This window comes from Pongo abelii, chromosome 13 (assembly GCF_028885655.2).
Source record: "Pongo abelii isolate AG06213 chromosome 13, NHGRI_mPonAbe1-v2.0_pri, whole genome shotgun sequence".
Classification (NCBI taxonomy): Eukaryota; Metazoa; Chordata; class Mammalia; order Primates; family Hominidae; genus Pongo; species Pongo abelii.
Window position 1 is genome coordinate 101,763,731 of NC_071998.2, and position 19,772 is coordinate 101,783,502.

General features: G+C 36.7%; 1 protein-coding gene across 1 annotated transcript in view; it reads left to right on the forward strand.

The window, feature by feature from the left end:
- The first annotated feature begins 715 nt into the window (after window positions 1–715).
- The window catches only part of MUSK (muscle associated receptor tyrosine kinase), a 130,041-nt gene continuing 110,984 nt past the window's right edge, over window positions 716–19,772 (forward strand). Inside the window, exons 1-3 of the mRNA XM_054520440.2 lie at window positions 716–794; window positions 14,730–14,856; window positions 19,170–19,321. Coding sequence (XP_054376415.1) covers window positions 716–794; window positions 14,730–14,856; window positions 19,170–19,321 — 358 coding nt within the window. The remainder of the gene's footprint in view (window positions 795–14,729; window positions 14,857–19,169; window positions 19,322–19,772) is intronic.

Here is a 19,772-nt window from a genome sequence, read left to right on the forward strand (position 1 = left end):
GACTCTGAAAAAGAAACCAGAAAACAAAAACAGGATCATAAAAGATAATACTAATATACAACAAAGCATGCAGATTCCAGTAAAGCCTGTCATATGAGGCAGATTAGGCAGGTTTAAATATATTTTTATGTGATGATGAGCCCCTAAAGGTTTTTGAGCAGGAGGGACTATCTGAAAAAAGATAGAGAATGGTTAAGACCCAAGACAGAGAGAAGGTACAAGGACTATTTGGTTGATAAAATCTGTAGGAATTGGAATGGGCTGAATGTGGGAATGGGGGTGGGGTTAGAGATGGGGAGGAGTGAAGACTGAATAGACCCAGATTTTTGGTTTGAGTCCGGGAGAGGTGGGGTGCTGAATCCGAAGGTCAGGACACCTATACCTCTGGGAATACAGCGATGGTTGCAAAACGCATCTGGTATTGTCCTTCTGCCACTGTCTTAAAAGAGATTCTAAAGGGATTTTCTTGCCCTTGTTCCTCCAGCCCTACACTTGCGTTACTGGCCTACGTGGATGCTCACCAGCTGGCTGTGTCCATCATTGCAGCCAAGTCTGAGAATTCCTGATTATACTTAGAGCCTGCGGAGCTGCTGACACAAACAGTCATTAGCAGACGACCCTTTTGCAACAAAGTATGCTTTAAAATGTAAACTGTGGAGGCATTTTCCTTGCGTTGTCCAGTGGGAACTTTGTCCTGCGTGAGCCTGGATTAATCATGAGAGAGCTTGTCAACATTCCACTGGTACATATTCTTACTCTGGTTGCCTTCAGCGGAACTGAGAAACTTCCAAAAGGTTGGTTTGAGCAATCGTGTCTTCTTGTTGCCTTGTCATGTTTGTAAAGTGTGTGTATATGAGATATGACCAAGACTGATTTATAGTATGGTGGGCTTGGGTTTTACTTGAAGAAGTAAGGGTGAAATGTATGATGAGGGAGGAAATTATATACATAAGCAATTGGTTGATGGTCTCCTCTCTACCAATATTTTACTCCGAAGTTCTGCAATAAAAGGCTTAGCCACATAGTGCATGCAGAGCTCTGACTTCTAGGGCAAAACATAAGCATATGCACTGCAAGTTATCAAGGTCTATTTTGTTTATGCGTATGTCAAATTTCAGGGTGGTCTAAGTGGATGATGAAAACCTTTTCGCATCAGGTTTGCCAGGAATAGAATCAACCCCATTCTCAGACATCCAGAGCATTTGCTTCTGAATAAAAATCACTTTTATTTTCAGTTTTAGCTTTGCCAAACTCTTAATAAATATTTTAGTTGCTAAAAATTGGAAATACAGAAAGACGTACACAATTTGCCTGTGTAATAAACCTGGAAGACAATGGACTCTAAATAACTTTGAGGCTGGAGTCATGATTTGGCTTGGCAAGAGACTGCAAAAGTTTTTTTCAGAGCCTTTGGAATGTACCGGAAATAACACCACCTCAGGGGAAAGGAAAGCAACTTAAGAAACTGACAAACACCTGTTGCAGGAGCAAGAATGTCCAGTGACATAGTTTCTGGCCAGTGTATTATGAAACTGGGACTAGCGTATTTGAAATCAGGAAGACTGGAAAGTATGTGATTTGCAAAGTGACTAAGGGCATCATTGAAATCTTTTTTTAAAAAGACATGAGAAAGCAGATCGAGTGGTATCAATACAAGAGTTTTCAGATTTAATGTTATACCATAGAGTAAAAAGAGATTTTTATTTCAGGACATATTCAAATTAATCATTTTCCCTTTATATTAATCAAAGCACTGAAACAGTTTGTATTGTGTAGATAAATGAAGGTGGTATCTGTATATAGATGCTAAACATATCTTTAGATTTTGTGGCAAAGAATTTTCAAATTAAATGTTATACAATAGAGTAAAAAGAGTTTTTTGCTTTAGGACAGGTTCAAATTAATCATTTTCCCTTAATATTAATCAAAGCTCTGAAACAGTTTGTATTGTGTAGATAAATGAAGGTGGTATCTGTATATAGATGCAAAACGTATCTTTAGATTTTGTGGTTCACTAAAAATTCTGGAGCCATTAGGTCAAGGTTCACATGCAAATAAGATACGGGTTTCTTCACAAACAATCTGATTTCACAGATTTTTTTGTTTTATTTTGTTGCTTCTCTTTTTCCATTTTACTTGAGTATAATGGTATCTTCAAATGTATTTAAACGTTTAATTTCTAATGAATACTTTAAGGCATCTACAGATAAAAGAGACTCTAGATCTTTTCAAACAGCTAATAATAGTCAGAAAGACTTAACATTGGCTTCAGATTATTTTAATACTTCCTGATCAAACAACGGATGTCCGCTAAGGCCCCACCTGGATGTTTGAACGTATGGGTTGCCTTAAGTATTATTTGTATATTTCTAAACCACACAGTTACATAAAAATGACACGGTTAAATACTAAAATACAGTCTTATAAAGAGCAGGACAATTGACTTTGATGATTCAAATAAGGATTTGTTGTACACACACACAAAACCCCCAAAATCTCTCTATCTGAATAAGTCTTAATTTATATTCTAGAAAGAATTGATTTTCATTTCCAAACTTTACAAATAAAGCCCTTAATTCAAATGCACACTATCTCTATTTTGAAAATATTGAAATATAGTGACATAACAAAGCCAAATGCCCTGATTTTTAAATAAACTAACCAGATCATTCACCCAATTTCATTTCTTATAATTTATTTACTACTGGAATTAGGTTTTAAAATCAAAAAATTAAAACAATTTTTTCTCAGTCTATTGTAATGTAAAATCTAAATTATTATGAGTTTAACATCACCCTTAGCCAAAACACTATGTCTAGGAGAACAAACATTTATTTACTACATACAGCAGTTCTGAGAATAACTAATATCATGAAAGCATAATCCTTAAAATTTTAAATGTTGAAGGGTGAGGAATACGTTGGTAGAAAAGAACCACAATAAAATATTATTATTATCATTATTATTATTATTATTTGAGACAGAGTCTCGTTCTGTCGCCAGGCTGCAGTGCAGTGGTGTTATCTCAGCTCACTGCAACCTCCTCCTCCCAGGTTCAAGCGATTCTCCTGCCTCGGCCTTGCAAATACCTTGGACTACAGGTGCAAGCCACCACACTCGGCTAATTTTTATATTTTTAGTACAGACAGGGTTTCACCATGTTGGCCAAGATGGTCTCCATCTCCTGACCTCGTGATCTGCCTGCCTCGGCCTCCCAAAGTGCTGGGATTACAGGCATGAGCCACCGCGCCGGCCGTTATACTACTGAAACAAATAAAAATGGCCCACCCAAACTATTTCTACTATTTCTAGAAAACTACTGTTTTCCCTATTCTTGGCAGACGGTAATAACAAAAAGAGTTTTTTAGATAATATACTTCTTCCTAAGTCCTTTATCATGAATGAATAAAGGAAATCGTACAATATGTATTACCTAATAATTGACATATTTAAAATAATACAAAAGTATTCAGGGGATTCTTTTCTGACTTTCTGCACATCATTTTTTGATAAAAATTAATATCCAACTTTGTAGAATTAATTGCTCATAGTTTTCATTTTTGTTTAATTGAGACTCCTAATGCCCAAAGATAAGGGCAAGAATCATTGTCTTTCTGAATCATTTCAACCAGTGATATTTTCAATGATGAATTCAATGCCATAACCCAAGTAATAGAATTTTACAAACTGTCATTTATGAAAGTAGCCGATGTTTCACTGGATAATTGGCTTAACTACATATGTCAATAACATTTAATGCTTTATCAGGGAGTATTAAATGTATGGTACGATGTTAGATTCTGCAGGAGCATAAGAGTTCATGTAAGCAGCTCTGAATTTGCTTAATATGCACAAAGAACTGTCAAAAGTCTCACTTTCAAAATACCCCACTTACTACAATACGTTGAAGTGTTTGAGCGTAAGTGATTTTATCTTTAGATAGATTTGAATAACCTCCTCTTTTAAATTGTATGTATATAAGGATAGGATTCACAGATTTGACGTATGACTAAGTCAGGACTGACACAGCTGTCATTGAAATCCAGGACACACAGTCCTGGGTGAATATTTTATATTGACGTGCATTGAAAGAGTTACTCATTGCATGTTTGAGTAAACAGAGTTGCTTCAAATATTATTGACCTTAAAGAAAAGAAGGAAGGAGCAGAAGTTTCAAGATCTCTTTAAACTCTACCTTATTTCCAAAGGTAAATGAAGTAGGCAGCTTCTCAGTGAAATAAAACCTGATGTCGTTGAAAGAGAGTAGCAAGTGAGGGGTGGAAAGGGGGCCTGAAAGGAGTGGCTCTATTCAGGAAGATGAGAGGATCAGATGGGCCATGCTGAGGACCCAGCTGGGGCTAGGAACTGCAGCTTTCTTTACAGTGCCCCTGACCTGAACATTTGCTGCACTATACCCAGCAGTGCTATGTGAACATAGGGTAGGGAGGACAGATGGCTGGATTAATTCAGGATTGGCACTTTCCAGGGTCAGTACAGCTAAAGAACTAGAGAGTAAAGGAGTTGGAGTTATATGGCAGCATACCATGAGGTACAGTTTGGATCATGAAGAAAGTAAAACAAGGATATTTAACGCTTGGAAGAGAAGGTTAAAAAGTTTAAACCAACCCCACAGTGTTTTGTTGTACTAAAAAAAATACTGCATTCATAATGTTAGAGAAACATGAATATTTTCCAAGTCAGAGCCCTAATTTTACTAAAATAGAAAGGGGCAAATACACCTTGTTTCTTTACGTCCCCAATCATTGGGTCATGTCAATCAAAAAATAATCAATCAAACATTGGTACGTCAATAGCCATATGCAAGAGCCCATAAAATACAAAAGAAAGGTAATGTCACATCCTTCCCATCAAGCAGTTGATATCCAAGTCAAGCTTTTCTTCGGGTCCAGAAAAGGATTATGTTCATTTTCATGTATTTGTTATTCATGTAGTCCTTGGATTGAGAGAAGAAATAGTGCCCTAGTTTAAACAAGCTCTGGCTGAGATGAAAGCTGGATAGTAGAATGAAAGTAAACAAGAGACAGTGTGCTGAGTCAACAAATATCATTAAATACAACTGATCCATGTGATTGCGTCAGTGAAAACTAGAAAGCAGATTTGGAAAACTGGAAATATAGGCAATGTGGACTTTGCATTCTGTGTGTAGAAACTGATATTGATGCACATCTCCTCTTTATCCATCTGTGCATAATCAGTATGATCTTGAAGATGCAGTGTGTCTTGGAGAAAGGAAGTATAAACCAACTTTAACCCTGAAGTTCAGCTAGTTCAGCTCTATCACTTCCTATTTTGGTGATACGTAGACAAGTTATGTAACCATTTTTAGTTTCCATTTCTGGTCTGCAAGTGGAAATATTAATAGTATCTACCTTTATGTTTTTTTGTGTTAAATAAATAAGATAATGAATAAAAAATATAATGCATGACGCATACCAGATTCTTAATCACTTTTAGATGCTAATATTAGTAAAAACAGAGTCAAACTTCACACAAGACTGTTATGTCACTGAATCTTATGGGAAGGTGTTAACTTAATAAAGTTCTTTTTTTTTTTTGAGACAGAGTCTTGCTCTGCCACCCAGGCTGGAGTACAATGGCACGATCTCGGCTCACTGCGACCTCCGCCTCCTGGGTTCACGCCATTCTCCTGCCTCAGCCTCTCGAGTAGCTGGGACTACAGGCACCCGCCACCACGCCTGGCTAATTTTTTGTATTTTTAGTAGAGACGGGGTTTCACCGTGTTAGCCAGGATGGTCTCGATCTCCTGACCTCATGATCCGCCCGCTTCGGCCTCCCACAGTGCTGGGATTACAGGCGTGAGCCACTGCGCCTGGCCAGTAAAGTTCTTAGTAACACCTTCCATATTTCTCCATGTCTATTTTCCAAGACATTCTAAGACTTACTTCTTTGATCTTAACTGATCTCAACAGTTCATTTGACACCTCCAATGTGTCACCTCATTGGAAAGATAACATTAATAGTAAGTCTATTACCTCTGCCACTTCTGCATCTGTGTATTGAGTGAACATAAAACTAGTGCATAAAGTTTCTCTCTTATAAAAGTAGCACATGGTATTTAAGATTGATTTTGAAAATGCAAAATACATAAAGTTTAAGACAGAAGAAGTCATCCGTACCTCCAGGACTATTAACACATTGGCATATTTTCTTCCATTTTTTTTCTACATATTTTTTAAAGTGCTAATAACATTTTGTGCTGCCTGCTATTTTTACTTAGCACTAAAGCATAAGCATATTCTATATTATTAATAATCTTCAAAACATCATGTGTGGTGACTAAGGAATATTCTGTTTGATAAAAGTGTGCTAGTATATGTTTAATATTCACCTCACTGAGAAAAATAAAAGACCTGGATTTGTTGCTCTTGTTTATTTCTGCAGTATGAACACTATAGTAAAAAACTCTATTGTGTCTGTGGCCAGTCTCAAGCTACTATCAAATACTGAGCACTGAGTTGGGAAATAGCATGTGTAGTAGCATCCTTCATATATTATTTCTACCACACAGATACATTACAGATAACCTCGAGAACTTATATAATAAAAAAATGTAGTTAAATCATTAGGAATTTCAAGTATTAATACTTTGTTTTTAATATATTTAATTATAAATGTATACAACTTAGTTTTTAATAATGATTGTACAAAACAATCACCTCTCAAAATTCCTAAAAAATTACCAAGTGGCTCTTGTAAACCTGTGGAAGACAAAACTGTGTGCCTCAATCTTCTCCCACTTGACTACAATTAATAGAATTTAGTACAATTGTTCTGTTTTCTGCAGTAAAAGTCACCTATATGCCTTTCTATATGTGAGATTATTTCCTTAGGATAGATTCCCGGAGATGATGATGATGATGATGATGATGATATTATTATTATTTTGGAGATAGAGTCTTGCTCTGTCACACAGGCTGGAGTACAGAGGTGCAATCACAGCTCACTGAAGCCTTGAACTCCTAGGCTCAGTTGATCCTCCCACCTCAGCTTCTTCCCAAGTAGCTGGGATTACAAAGTGTGTGCCACCACGCCGGCTAATTTTTAAATTTTTTGTAGAGACGTGGTTTCTCTGTGTTGCCCAGCCTGGTCTCAAACTCCTAGGCTCAAGTGATCCTCTCACCTCGGCCTCAAAAGTGCTGGGATTACAGACATGAGCCACTAACCACACCCAGCCTGAGATAAAATATTAATGGTATAATAAATTTGAATGTAATAAAGACAAGGAAAACAGTTGAACAGCCTGGGTTTCTTTTTCTAAATTATAGAATCAAGTAACATTTGCACAGTGCTCCATGTGGACCAAGGACAATTTTAAATGATTTCCATTTATTTATTCCTTGTGACAAGCTTATGTGGAGGCTATACATTATCTCCATCTATAGCTGAGACACTGAGGTTAAGTGTGGTTAAGTGACTTTCAGAGTGGGTGAGTGATGGAGCTGGGATGTGAATTCAAGTCCTGTGCTACATTGCCTCTTTTTTTTTTGAGACGGAGTCTCGCACTGTCACCCAGGCTGGAGTGCAGTGGCGCGATCTGGGCTCATTGCAAGCTCTGCCTCCCCGGTTCACGCCATTCTCCTGCCTCAGCTTCCCGAGTAGCTGGGACTACAGGCGCCCACCACCACACCCGGCTAATTTTTTGTATTTTTAGTAGAGATGAGGTTTCACTGTGTTAGCCAGGATGGTCTCGATCTCCTGACCTCGTGATCCACCCACCTCGGCCTCCCAAAGTGCTAGGATTACAGGCGTGAGCCACCGCGCCTAGCTGCTGCATTGCCTCTTAATGTCTAGTTGCTCAATAGTCTTTCTTTCTTTTTTTTTTTTTTGAGACTGAGTCTCACTCTGTCGCCCAGGCTGGAGTGCAGTGGTGCCATCTGGGCTTACTGCAATCTCCACCTCCTGGGTTCAAGTGATTCTCCTGCCTCAGCCTCCCCGAGTAGCTGAGATTACAGGCATGCACCACCACACCCAACTAATGTTTGCATTTTTAGTAGAGACAGGGTTTCACCACGTTGGCCAGGAATCTCTTGAACTCGTGATCTGCCCCGCCTCGGCCTCCCAAAGTGCTGGGATTACAGGCGTGAGCCACCATGCCCGGCCTAGTCTTTCTTTTTAAACAGTAAAAGCATTCAATATCATCAGTTAACCTTTGGGTCCATTGTTAACCACACCCCACAAGCTTAATAAAATATTGTTTTTGTTCTTTATCTCTCAATATCTAGATTATTATACTATTAATTGCTTACTTCATTCATTCGTTGTTTAGAAAATAACTTTTTATTGAGATTGACTTTCTCAAACTTTATGAATTACAGGTTTGCTTCTATTGCATTTTGAAAATTAACATTTCTTTGGCATTCTATCTGCTACAATTTTTTTCTATTATGAAAGCAATATGTATTCATTTTTTTAAAAAATGCTGTAAGATACAGAAAAACAAAAATATAAAATTACACATAATGCTCATAGCAAGGGATAAATGCTCTTAGCATTTTGCTATTCATTCTTTCAGTCTCTTTCTCTTATATATATGTGTGTGTGTGTACATATATATATACGAGTGTGTATATATGTTGTATATATACACATACACACACATATATAATATGTGTGTGTGTGTATGTATGTAATTTTATTTTTTAAATTTTAAGTTCTGGGGTACATGTGCAGGACGTGCGGTTTTGTAACATAGGTAAACGTGTGCCATGGTGGTTTGCTGCACCTATCATCCATCACCTAAATAACTGGGCTCAGCATGTATTAGGTATTTTTCCTAATGCTCTCCCCCACCCAATCCACCTGTTGACAGGCCCCAGTGTGTGTTGTTCCCTTCCCTGTGTCCATGTGTTCTCATTGTTCAGTTCCCACTTACAAGTGAATACATGCGGTGTTTGCTTTTCTGTTTCTGCATTAGTTTGCTGAAGATAATGGCTTCCAGCTCTATCCATGTCCCTGCAAAGGACATAATCTCATTCCTTTTTCTGTCTGCATAGTATTCCATGGTGTAGATGTACCACATTTTCTTTATCCAGTCTATCATTGATGGTCACTTGCGTTGATTCCATGTCTTTGCTATTGTGAATAGTGCTGCAGTGAACATAGGTGTGCATGTATCTTTACAAATTTCAGAGGCTATTACTTCACTGAGGAAAGAGAAGCATTTAAATAAGAAGCTCTCTCTTCGGCTTCCTACCAGCAAAGGGGAAAAACCTACCTCTCTGCATCCATCTTGTCCTCCTTCTCCCTCACTGTGCTTTAAGAGGACTTTCTCTTCCCATCTGTGGTTAACCCATCTTTCTTCCTCTGAGTCCCACATTTATCTGCTTTCTCAGGGACCTATTTCCCTCAGTTATCTCCTGTTTTTCTCCAATGTCCTACATTTTTGCTTCTACTAGGTGCTTCCAGTCAGCATTTAAACCCACTCTTGTCACCTTACTCACCTCCAGCACCACGCAGCCCCTTTCTTCCCTTCTATTGTTAAACTCTGCTGCAAAAAGATGTCTTCTCTTTCCTCTTAGTTTCCACTTCCTTATCACCACCTAACCCCCACCACTGCAATCTGGCTTCCACCAAATCTGCAAGCACCAAAATCAACATGACCTCCTCATCAGGAAACTCAATGGGCACTTTTAGGTCCTTATTTAACTTAACGTCTTGGCAGCATTTGATTCTCCCTCTTTTGTGAAACGTGTGGTACTCTTGGGCTCTGCCAATAGCCTCCACTGGCTTTGCTTACAACTCTGATTTCTTCCTCTCAGTCTCTTTTCTAAACTCTTCATTCTCCCACCCATCTTTTACAAATGTTTGTGTTTTCTTCTAATTGGCTTAGGGCACCAGCCTCCCTCCATCTTCAGGCTTTCACTGGTACCGTTTCCTCTGCCTGGGACACTCTTTTCTCTTCACTGCACCAAGCCAAATTTGAATCATCCTGTGAATGTGTGTGAATGTATTGTGTAGTTTTTTTTTTTATTCCTAGTTTTATCAAGTTCAGTGGTTGAGAAACATTATTTATCATGTTAAAGAAATACTATTATATTCCTACTCTACTAATGGTTTTCAAGTAGGGAATGGATAGTTAACTCTGTTACTGCCTTTTTGACTGTGATAAGTATCTTTTAAACTATGACTATAGTAAATCCTGTTTAAAGGACTTTTCTATTAAATTTTCCTTATATTTTTGCAAGGATTTTTTTTCTGCCTAAATGCATAGTAATAATTTTGAAATTTATGATTTAATTTGCTTTTTAAAATTTTACTTTAGGGCTTTACATCCTGCTTGACTTACATTAGCACTGTTTTATTCCAAAGATTGATTTGAGAAGCTTTGTATATTTTATATTCCCTATAGCTTTTGTTTGTTTGTTTTGGAGACAGGGTCTTTCTCTGTCACCCAGGCTGGAGTGCAGTGGTGCAATCACAGCTCACTGCAGCCTTGACCTCCTGGGCTCAAGTGATCCTCCTACCTCAGGCTCCCAAGTAGCTGGGACTACAGGTGTGTGCCACCTGTACCCAGCTAATTTTTTTATTTTTGTATTTTTTGTAGAGATGCAGTCTTGCCATGTTGCCCAGGCTGGTCTCAAAACACCTGGATCCTTCAGGGGATCCTTCTGGGCTCAATGGATCCTCCTGGGCTCAATGGATCTTCCTGGGCTCAGTGAATCGTCCTGCCTCAGCCTCCCAAAGTGTTGAGATTACAGGTATGAGCCACTGCACCTGGCTCCTTATAGCTTTTATGTAACTTGAGACTTAATTCTTTCTTAAGAGTTTTTTAAAACTTATCTGAAAAACTTTGGGGCATTGTATTTTTTTCAGAAGTGTTCTTTGATAATCTAATCTTTTTCTTCTGTGAGTATTGTTGATGATTTTAGCCCACCCTTTACTACATGTGAACAATTTTATTTTTAAAATTCTTAATTCTTTGGATTTTAGTTTTTAAATATTCATTACTGTTTAGCTCTGTTGAATTGTGGTCCAAGAATGTGCCATATAATCTATGTTTTCAAAATGTATTTAAGCTTTAATTTTCATGGGCATTTGAAAATATGTGTCATCTATCATGCGCATTTAAAAAGATGATGTGCATATCTGTTTAATTAATTTTACTAGTTCTGCTATTCTGTTTTACTACATATATAATTATATTTTTGTCTTTTGATCTATAAACAGGATTGGGATTTTTGTTGTTTTTTTTTTACTATCTTTTTATTGTCTATTTCTTACAGATTTTATTATGGTTAGAAAATATAGACTATATAAAATCAATTCTTTGAGCTGGGTTAAAATCTCCTATGTAGCTTGGTATATTTTCTTTATGTTTGAATGTTTCATCTATGCATCATTTACAAAATGTATTCTCTAATTGTTTCATTTTTTATAAATGTACATTATATCTAGTGTTAATTTTGATGTTTATATCTTCTATATCTTTACTGTAGTTCTGTTTGATATACTAGTGTCTGAAGGAGATCTCTTAAAGGCTTACACTATGCTAAAACATTTCTCCATGTACTCTTGTGATAATTTTACTTTTGGGTTTGAGTCCATATTTTTAAATAATTAAGTTTCATGATTGTCATATCTTTTTATGGCTTGTTCCTTTTATCATTAAGCAATGTTTCTTTTTTTCTTATAAATGCATATGCCCTTATATTACATTTTTCTTATATTAGTATTGCTATGTTACTTTCTTTGGGATACTGTTTGCTTTATACATATTTTCCCTCCCCTTTAACATTTCTGTTTTATTTTATTTAGGTGTGCCTTTTGTGTTTGATAGCATCTGTCATTTCATAGGTCAGCTTATACCATCGGCAGTTACCGTGATTTCTGGTATATTTGGACTTGTTTCTTCCATATTATTTTATGTCTTCTGTTAACCATGCTTTTTCTTGGCTTATATATTCCTCCTCTTCTTCCTGTTTGTTTTTGCTTTTGTTTTTGACTGATAAAGCCTTTCTGATACCTCTTTTTTTCTCCTGTTGTTTTGGAAGTTTTGCATTTTATCTATTTTTTAGTAGTAAGCATTAATAAAGTTTTAACATAATCATTTAACCATAGATGTTTCTTTCTGTTTGAAGTTATTCAATATTTCTGTCCTCTTGTTTATGGCGAAGAGTTTAGCATTTTTTAACTACTTAGCATTTTAAACTTCTTCCCTGAACTTTGACTTATAATTGTTTATCTAGAATTTAATTCCACTCTTTTTTAAACACAAAAATTCGTGATTTTTTTTAATATTCCATAGTGTGTTGAAATTGCAATGATATTTCACCACCATTTATGCTATTGTTTTTTATAACTCACCCCTTTCTTTCTGGTATAAATGATTCCTTACTGAGTTTATTTACTCTAGTAACTATTTCAGAGAAAGTCTGTGAGTGGTAAACACTTCAATATTTGTTTATAAGTGTTCTGACTTAAAAATTATTACCTAAGCTAGCTGTATAATTCTAAGCTAACAGTTATTTTTACTCAGTCAGGTAAAGGTATTAGCCTATTGCCTTTTGGTATCAATTGTTGTTGCTGAATAATCTCAGGTTACCCATAATTGGCATTCCTATTAAGGAATTAATCTTTTTCTTTCTGGGAGAGTTTAAGATTTTATTTATCTTTAATTTTTACAGTTTTAATTCAATGTGTCCAAGTTTGAATTTCTTTCTTTCTTTTTTTTTTTTTTTTTCCTGAGACAGAGTCTCCCTCTATCACTCAGGCTGGAGTGCAGTGGTGTGATCTCAGCTCACTGCAGCCTCCACCTCCTGGGTTCAAGTGATTCTCATACCTCAGCCTCCCACATAGCTGGGACTACAGGTGTGTGCCACCATGTCCAGCTAAATTTTTTGTATTTTTAGTAGAGACAGGGTTTTACCATGTTGGTCCAGGCTGGTCTTGAACTCCTGAGCTCAAGTGATTTGCCCTCCTTGGCCTCCCAAAGTGCTGGGATGACAGGTGTGAGCCACAATGTCCAGCTGTATTTCTTTTTTAAATCTGTCTTGTCATTTGGTGGGTACTTTCAACTTAATATTTCTGGGTTTCTTTTTCAGTTTTGAAAAATTATCAGCTATTTATCTCTCTATATATTGCTTCTAGGCTGCTCCCCTCTTTTATTTTTCTCAAACTTCTATCAGAGGTGTATTAGTGCCTGTCACTCTATACTTTATATCTCCTAACAGACTTTAATAGTGTCCATGTCTGTATTTGTTTGTACTATGTTCTGTATATTATAATGATTATTCTGTTGAAAAGCTGGGAAGAAAGTGGCCCTGATGACTGTGTATAAGATGTCATTTTACATAAAAATTCTGCTTTCTTATTTCAACTACTATCTTTCAACTTTTTTATTTACTCCTTTTGTGAAGGCCTTATAAATACAGTTTTGTTCATTTAAACACTACATCAGTCACTGTGCTCACGCTGGGAATTAAAAGATGTCTAAAACATGATCCCTGACCTAAAGCTCAAGGTTTTAATAATTGAGTGTGGGACAAAGACGTAAACAGATGATTTTAATAGTATCTGTGTGACAAGTGACGTTATAAGAATGACATTTACAGGATAACATAAGGTTAAGGAAAAGGGCATTTGGGTCTGCCTAGCATGTCAGGGAAAGTGGAAGGAGATGGATGCTTAAACTGAATCCTAAAAGACAAAATAACATTAGCAAGGGAGATGTGGGTCAAGTAAAACACTCCCACTCACCATTTTTTTTCACTCTCAGCAGATGAGCTTGCCTTTGACTTTACCAAATAAAAAATATAATAAGGTTTATTCAGAAAGTCGATGTATCTTTTATGGCCAAACAATGTGCCAGTCTGTTCTAGATGCTCTATAAGTCTGTCACTGACTATTTCACTTCTAAACGTCAATCATACTACTTATTTGGCTTTGATGTACACCTTGCCCTTTAACTGAAGCGACCATATAATTTACTGTATAAATGCAGGTAACCCTCATTTCACAGAGGTGTGAGAAAAAAGAAAGGACCATGTCTATAGCCTTTCCTCCCGTTGTCTTAAAAAAAATAAAATAGAACAAAACAGCTTTGACATATAATTCACATACCGTGCGCTTTACCCATTAAAGTGTACAATTCACAAAGTGGTGTCTCTTCATTTTCTAGTTGTATGCCGAAGTGAATTCTCTATAAATCTGATGAAGCTTAAGCTTCAGATTCCCTCATTTGCAGGAGCCCTTTCTAAGACCCTCAGTGGGCTTTAGCAGTGTGCTTTTATGAGTGTCTATTTTTATAAAATAGGGGAAAATTGTTCTTAAAAAACAATTTTTTAAATTATTATCCTTTTCCACCCTGACGTCCCTTCAGACTCACTTCCCTTTATGCTGATGATATTGGGGTGGCCACAGAAATTTTGTATTCATAATTTTATATTTTTTCTTTAAAAAGTATACTCAAATTGCACAAACTTGGACCCCATTAAACTTGGATCTGCCTCTCCTCATATATCATAAATTCTAAGCCTTGCTCTTCTGAGAGACTTCTCTTTTGATTTTCAAATGCCTAGTTTGGAAGTAGAAACAACATTCTTTACATAAGCTCTTCCTTTCTTTTGGCAAATTTCTACTCTGGGGAAACAGAATTCTCATTCAGGTATGTAATGGCTTCTGACTGCTTAAGGAAGGGTTAGTAAACAAAATTCTAGAATGTTCTCTTTTGATATCTCCTTTCCTTTCAGCTCCTGTCATCACCACTCCTCTTGAAACAGTGGATGCCTTAGTTGAAGAAGTGGCTACTTTCATGTGTGCAGTGGAATCCTACCCCCAGCCTGAGATTTCCTGGACTAGAAATAAAATTCTCATTAAGTAAGTATTCCATTTTAATTTTTTAAAATTTTTGTGGGTATATAGTAGGTGTATATATATGTATATATTTATGAAGTAGATGAGATGTTTTGATACAGGCATGCAATGTAAAATAAGTACCTCATGGAGAATGGGGCATCCATCCCCTCAAGCATTTATCATTTGAATTAAAAATAATCCAATTACACACTTTAAGTTATTTTAAAATGTATAACTAAGTTATTGTTGACTATAGTCACTCTGTTGTCTTATCAAATAGTAGGACTTTTTCATTCTTTCTATTTTTTTTGTACCCACTAAACATCCCCTACTTCCCCACCCCCATCCCTGTACTACCCTTTCCAGCCTCTGGTAACCATCCTTTTACTCTCCATGTCCATGAGTTCAGTTGTTTTGATGTTTAGATCCCACAAATAAGTGAGAACGTGCAATGTTTGTCTTTCTGTGCCTGGCTAATTTCACTTAACATAACGATCTCCAGTTCCATCCATGTCTTTGCAAATGACTGGATCTCATTCTTTTTATGGCTGAATAGTACTCCATTGTGTATATGTACCACATTTTCTTTATCCATTCATCTGTTAATGAACACATAGGTTGCTTTCAAATCTTAGTTACTGGAAACAGTGCTGCAACAAACATAGGAGTATAGATATCTCTTTGATATACTGATTTCCTTTCATTTGCTTATATATCCAGCAGTGGGGTTGCTGGATCATATGGTAGCTCAATTTTTAGTTTTTTGAGGAAACTTCAACATATTCTCCATAGTGGTCGTACTAATTTACATTCCCACATCAACAGTGTACAAGGATTCCCTTATCTACACATCCTTGCGAGCATTTATTATTGCCTGTCTTTTGGATATAAGCCATTTTCACTGAGGTGAGATGATATCTTATTGTAGTTTTTATTTGCATTTCTCTGATGATCAATGATGTTGAGCACTTTTTCATATGCCTGTTTGCCATTTGCATGTCTTCTTTTGAGAAATTGTTCAAACTTTTTTGCCTATTTTTGATTGGATTAATAGATTTTTTACTATAGAGTTGTTTGAGCTCCATATATATTCTGATTATTAATCCTTTGTCAGATGGGTAGTTTGCAAATATTTTCTCCCATTCTATTTGTTGTCTCTTCACTTTGTTTATTGTATCCTTTGTTGCGCAGAAGGCCTTTTAACTTGATGTGATCCCTCTTGTCCATTTTTGTTTTGGTTGCCTATGCTTGTGGGTATCTCTCAAGAAATTTTTGCCCAGACCAATGTCGTGGAGAGTTTCCCCAATGTTTTCTTGGAGTAGTTTCATAGTTTGAAGTCTTAGATTTAAATCTTTAATCCATTTTGATTTGATTTTTGTATATGGAGAGAGATAGGGGTCTAGTTTCATTCTTCTGTACATGGATATTCAGTTTTCCACATATCATTTACTGAAGAGACTGTCTTTTTCCCAGTGTATGTTCTTGGTACCTTTGTCAAAAATGAGTTCACTGTAGGTGCATGAATTTATTTCTGGGTTCTCTATTTTGTCGCATTGGTCTATGTGTCTCTTTTGATGAAAGTACCGTGCTGTTTTGGTTACTCTAGCTCTGTAGTATGATTTGAAGTAAGGCAATGTGATTCCTCCAGTTTTTTTCTTTTTGCTTTTGGCTATTCTGGGCCTTTCGTGGTTCCATGTAAATTTTAGGATTTTTTTTTTTCTATTTCTGTGAAGAATGTCATTGGTATTTTGATAGGAATTGCATGGAATCTATAGACTGCTTTCAGTAGTATGAACATTTTAATAATACTGATTCTTCCAATCCATTAATATGGAATATTTTTCCACTTTTTTGGTGTCCTCATGAATTTCTTTCATTGATGTCTTACAGTTTTCATTATAGAGCTCTTTCACTTCTTTGATTAATTCCTAGCTATTTAATTTTATGTGTGACTATTGTAAATAGGATTATTTTTAAATTTGTTTTTCATATTGTTCATTGTTGGCATATACAAATGTTACTGATTTTTGTACGTTGATTTTGTATCCTGCAACTTCACTGAATTTATCAGTTCTAATAGTTTTCTGTGGAGCCTTTAAGTTTTTCCAAATATAAGAGCATATCATTTGTAAACAAAGATAATTCTTCCCTTCCAATTTGGATGGCCCTTAATATCTTTCTCTTGTCTGATTGCTCTAGGTAGGACTTCCAGGACTGTGTTGAATAACAGTGGTGACAGTGGGCATCCTTGTTGCATTCCAGACTGGAGGAAAGGCTTTCAGTTTTTCCCCATTTAGTATGATACTACTAGCTGTGGGTCTGTCGTATATGGCTTTTATCATTTTGAGGCATTTTCCATCTATTTTTTGAGGGTTTTTATCACAAAGGGATGCTGAATTTTTATCAAATGCTTTTTCAGCATATGTTGAAATAATCATATGTTTCTTACCCTTCATCTGTTGATATGATGTATCACATTGATTGATTTGCATATGTTGAACTATCCTTGTATCCCAGGGATAAGTTCCACTTGGTCATGATAGATGATCTTTCTAATGTATTGTTGAATTTGGTTTGCTAGTATTTTGTGCAATCTGGATAGGCTGATAATCCCAAATCATCAAGTCCTGGTTCCTTTTTTGCTTAGCAGTTTTTCCCATTTATCTTTTCCTCTTGAATTTTACTGTAACCAGCAAAAAGAAATGAGGCCACGGCTTTGACACATTGCTTAGAAATTTCCTCAGCTAAATATCTGAGTTCATCATTCACAAGCTTTGTTTTCCACATAACTGCAGGACACCATTCAGCTAAGTTCTATGTCCTGCATAACAAGGATCCCCTTTTCTTCTTTTCCCAGTAACATGCTCCTCATTTCCACCCAAGTCCTCACCAGTAGTGCTTTGAACATACATATTTCTACCAATAGTCTGTTCATGATAATTTAGGTATTCTTTAAGATGATTTAGATTTTCTCTACCATGCAACTCTCTTCCTTCCAATTCCTCAGGAGCAGAATCATTCACACACATATTTCTATTAACAGTCTCTTTGAGGAAATACAGGCTTTTTCTAGCATGCTTTTCAAAATTTTTTCAGTTCTAACTACTCATCAATTGCAAAGCCACATCCACATGTTTAGGTATTTGTTGCAGCAGCACCACACTTCCAGGTACCAAAACCTGTATTTATTTATTATCCTTGCTGTAACAAATTACCGCAAACTTAGTGGCCTAAAACAACATAAACGTACTATGTTACAGTTCTGGAGGTCACAAGTATGAAATAAATCTCTCTGGGCTAAAATCAAAGTGTTGGCAGGGCTGAGTTCCTTCTGGAGGCTCTAGGGAAGAATCTGATTTCTTGCCTTTCCTAGCTTCTAGAGGCCACCTGAATTCCTTGGCCCCCTACTCCACTTATAAGGCTAGCAATGGCACTACTCTGACCTCTGCCTCCATTGTCATACCTCCCTTTATCAATCTGCCTCCCTCTTCCATCTTTTAAGGATACTTATTATCACACAGGGCCCATTTGAATAGTCCAGAACACTCCATTTTAAGATTCTTAACATCTGCAAAATAAGGTAACATACTGACAGATTTTGGTGATTAAAACAAGAACCTTTGTGGGAGTGTTATTCTGCTTACCACACGCATTTGGCATAAAAAAACTCTTATTTGGTTAAAAGAAACTCTCTTTCATATTGCTGCTTCTCTTCCTATTTCTTTCTGTTGCCCTAATTCCCTTCTCAACAAATGGTTTGCATATAATTAAATAGATAATATATGTAAAGCATATATTTTTATAGTTTGAAATTGTTTTCCTCCCTTATGTATCCCAAATAACTAGAAGTGTGTCTGGCACTTGTTAGCATTCAGTAAGTAATTGTTTAATGAAAGAATGAATGTTCAACTAATCATTAGTTACTTCTATAAATAATTAACCCTTTCTGTTCATCGTATTTATACGTATGCATGTTCATTATCTATGAATAGCTGCTACTTCCCAGAACTTATTGGGAGAAGACACCTATATCTTGGTTTTGTATGCTTTTCTGAATAAAGTAAACTTTACATTTTGTCTTATCAGTAGGCATCACCCTTTGAAAGCATTTTTGAAGGACTATGGTACTTTGACTATTGGAGCCTAAGAAAGATGAGAATGTAATGTTAGCTTTATACTATCAAGTAATGTTATTCTATTATTCAGAACTCACTCAAGTTTCCTCTCACCTTTATCCTACTTCCTCATTAACAAGTCGTCGGTTTGATAAATTAATCATGGCAAAAAAATCACAGAGGAAGCACTAATCTGTCATTTTTCTCTGTGACCTGAAGGCTCTTTGACACCCGGTACAGCATCCGGGAGAATGGGCAGCTCCTCACCATCCTGAGTGTGGAAGACAGTGATGATGGCATTTACTGCTGCACGGCCAACAATGGTGTGGGAGGAGCTGTGGAGAGTTGTGGAGCCCTGCAAGTGAAGATGAGTGAGTGGGAAAGAGATTCGTCTATTGATTTGAAAGTTGACTTGGTACATGTAGTTTTGTACTTATTTTTTACATTTTTTTTGAGACAGAGTCTCACTCTGTTGCTCAGGCTGGAGTGCAGTGGCGTGATCTCGGTTCACTGCAACCTCCATCTCCTGGGTTCAAGTGATTCTCCTGCCTCAGGCTCCTGAGTAGCTGGGACTACAGGTGTGTGCCACCAAGCCCAGCTAATTTTTCTATTTTCAGAAGATACAGGGTTTCACTATGTTGGACAGGCTGGTCTCGAACTCCTGACCTATGGTGATCTGCCCACCTTGGCATCCTAAAGTGCTGGAATTACAGGCGTGAGCCACTGCACCTGCCCTGACTTCGTACACTTTATAACAGTCAGTAAATAGAGATGTTCTCAGGCCTGGTGATTCAGCAGTGAGACAAGTTCAAGTTCAAGCAC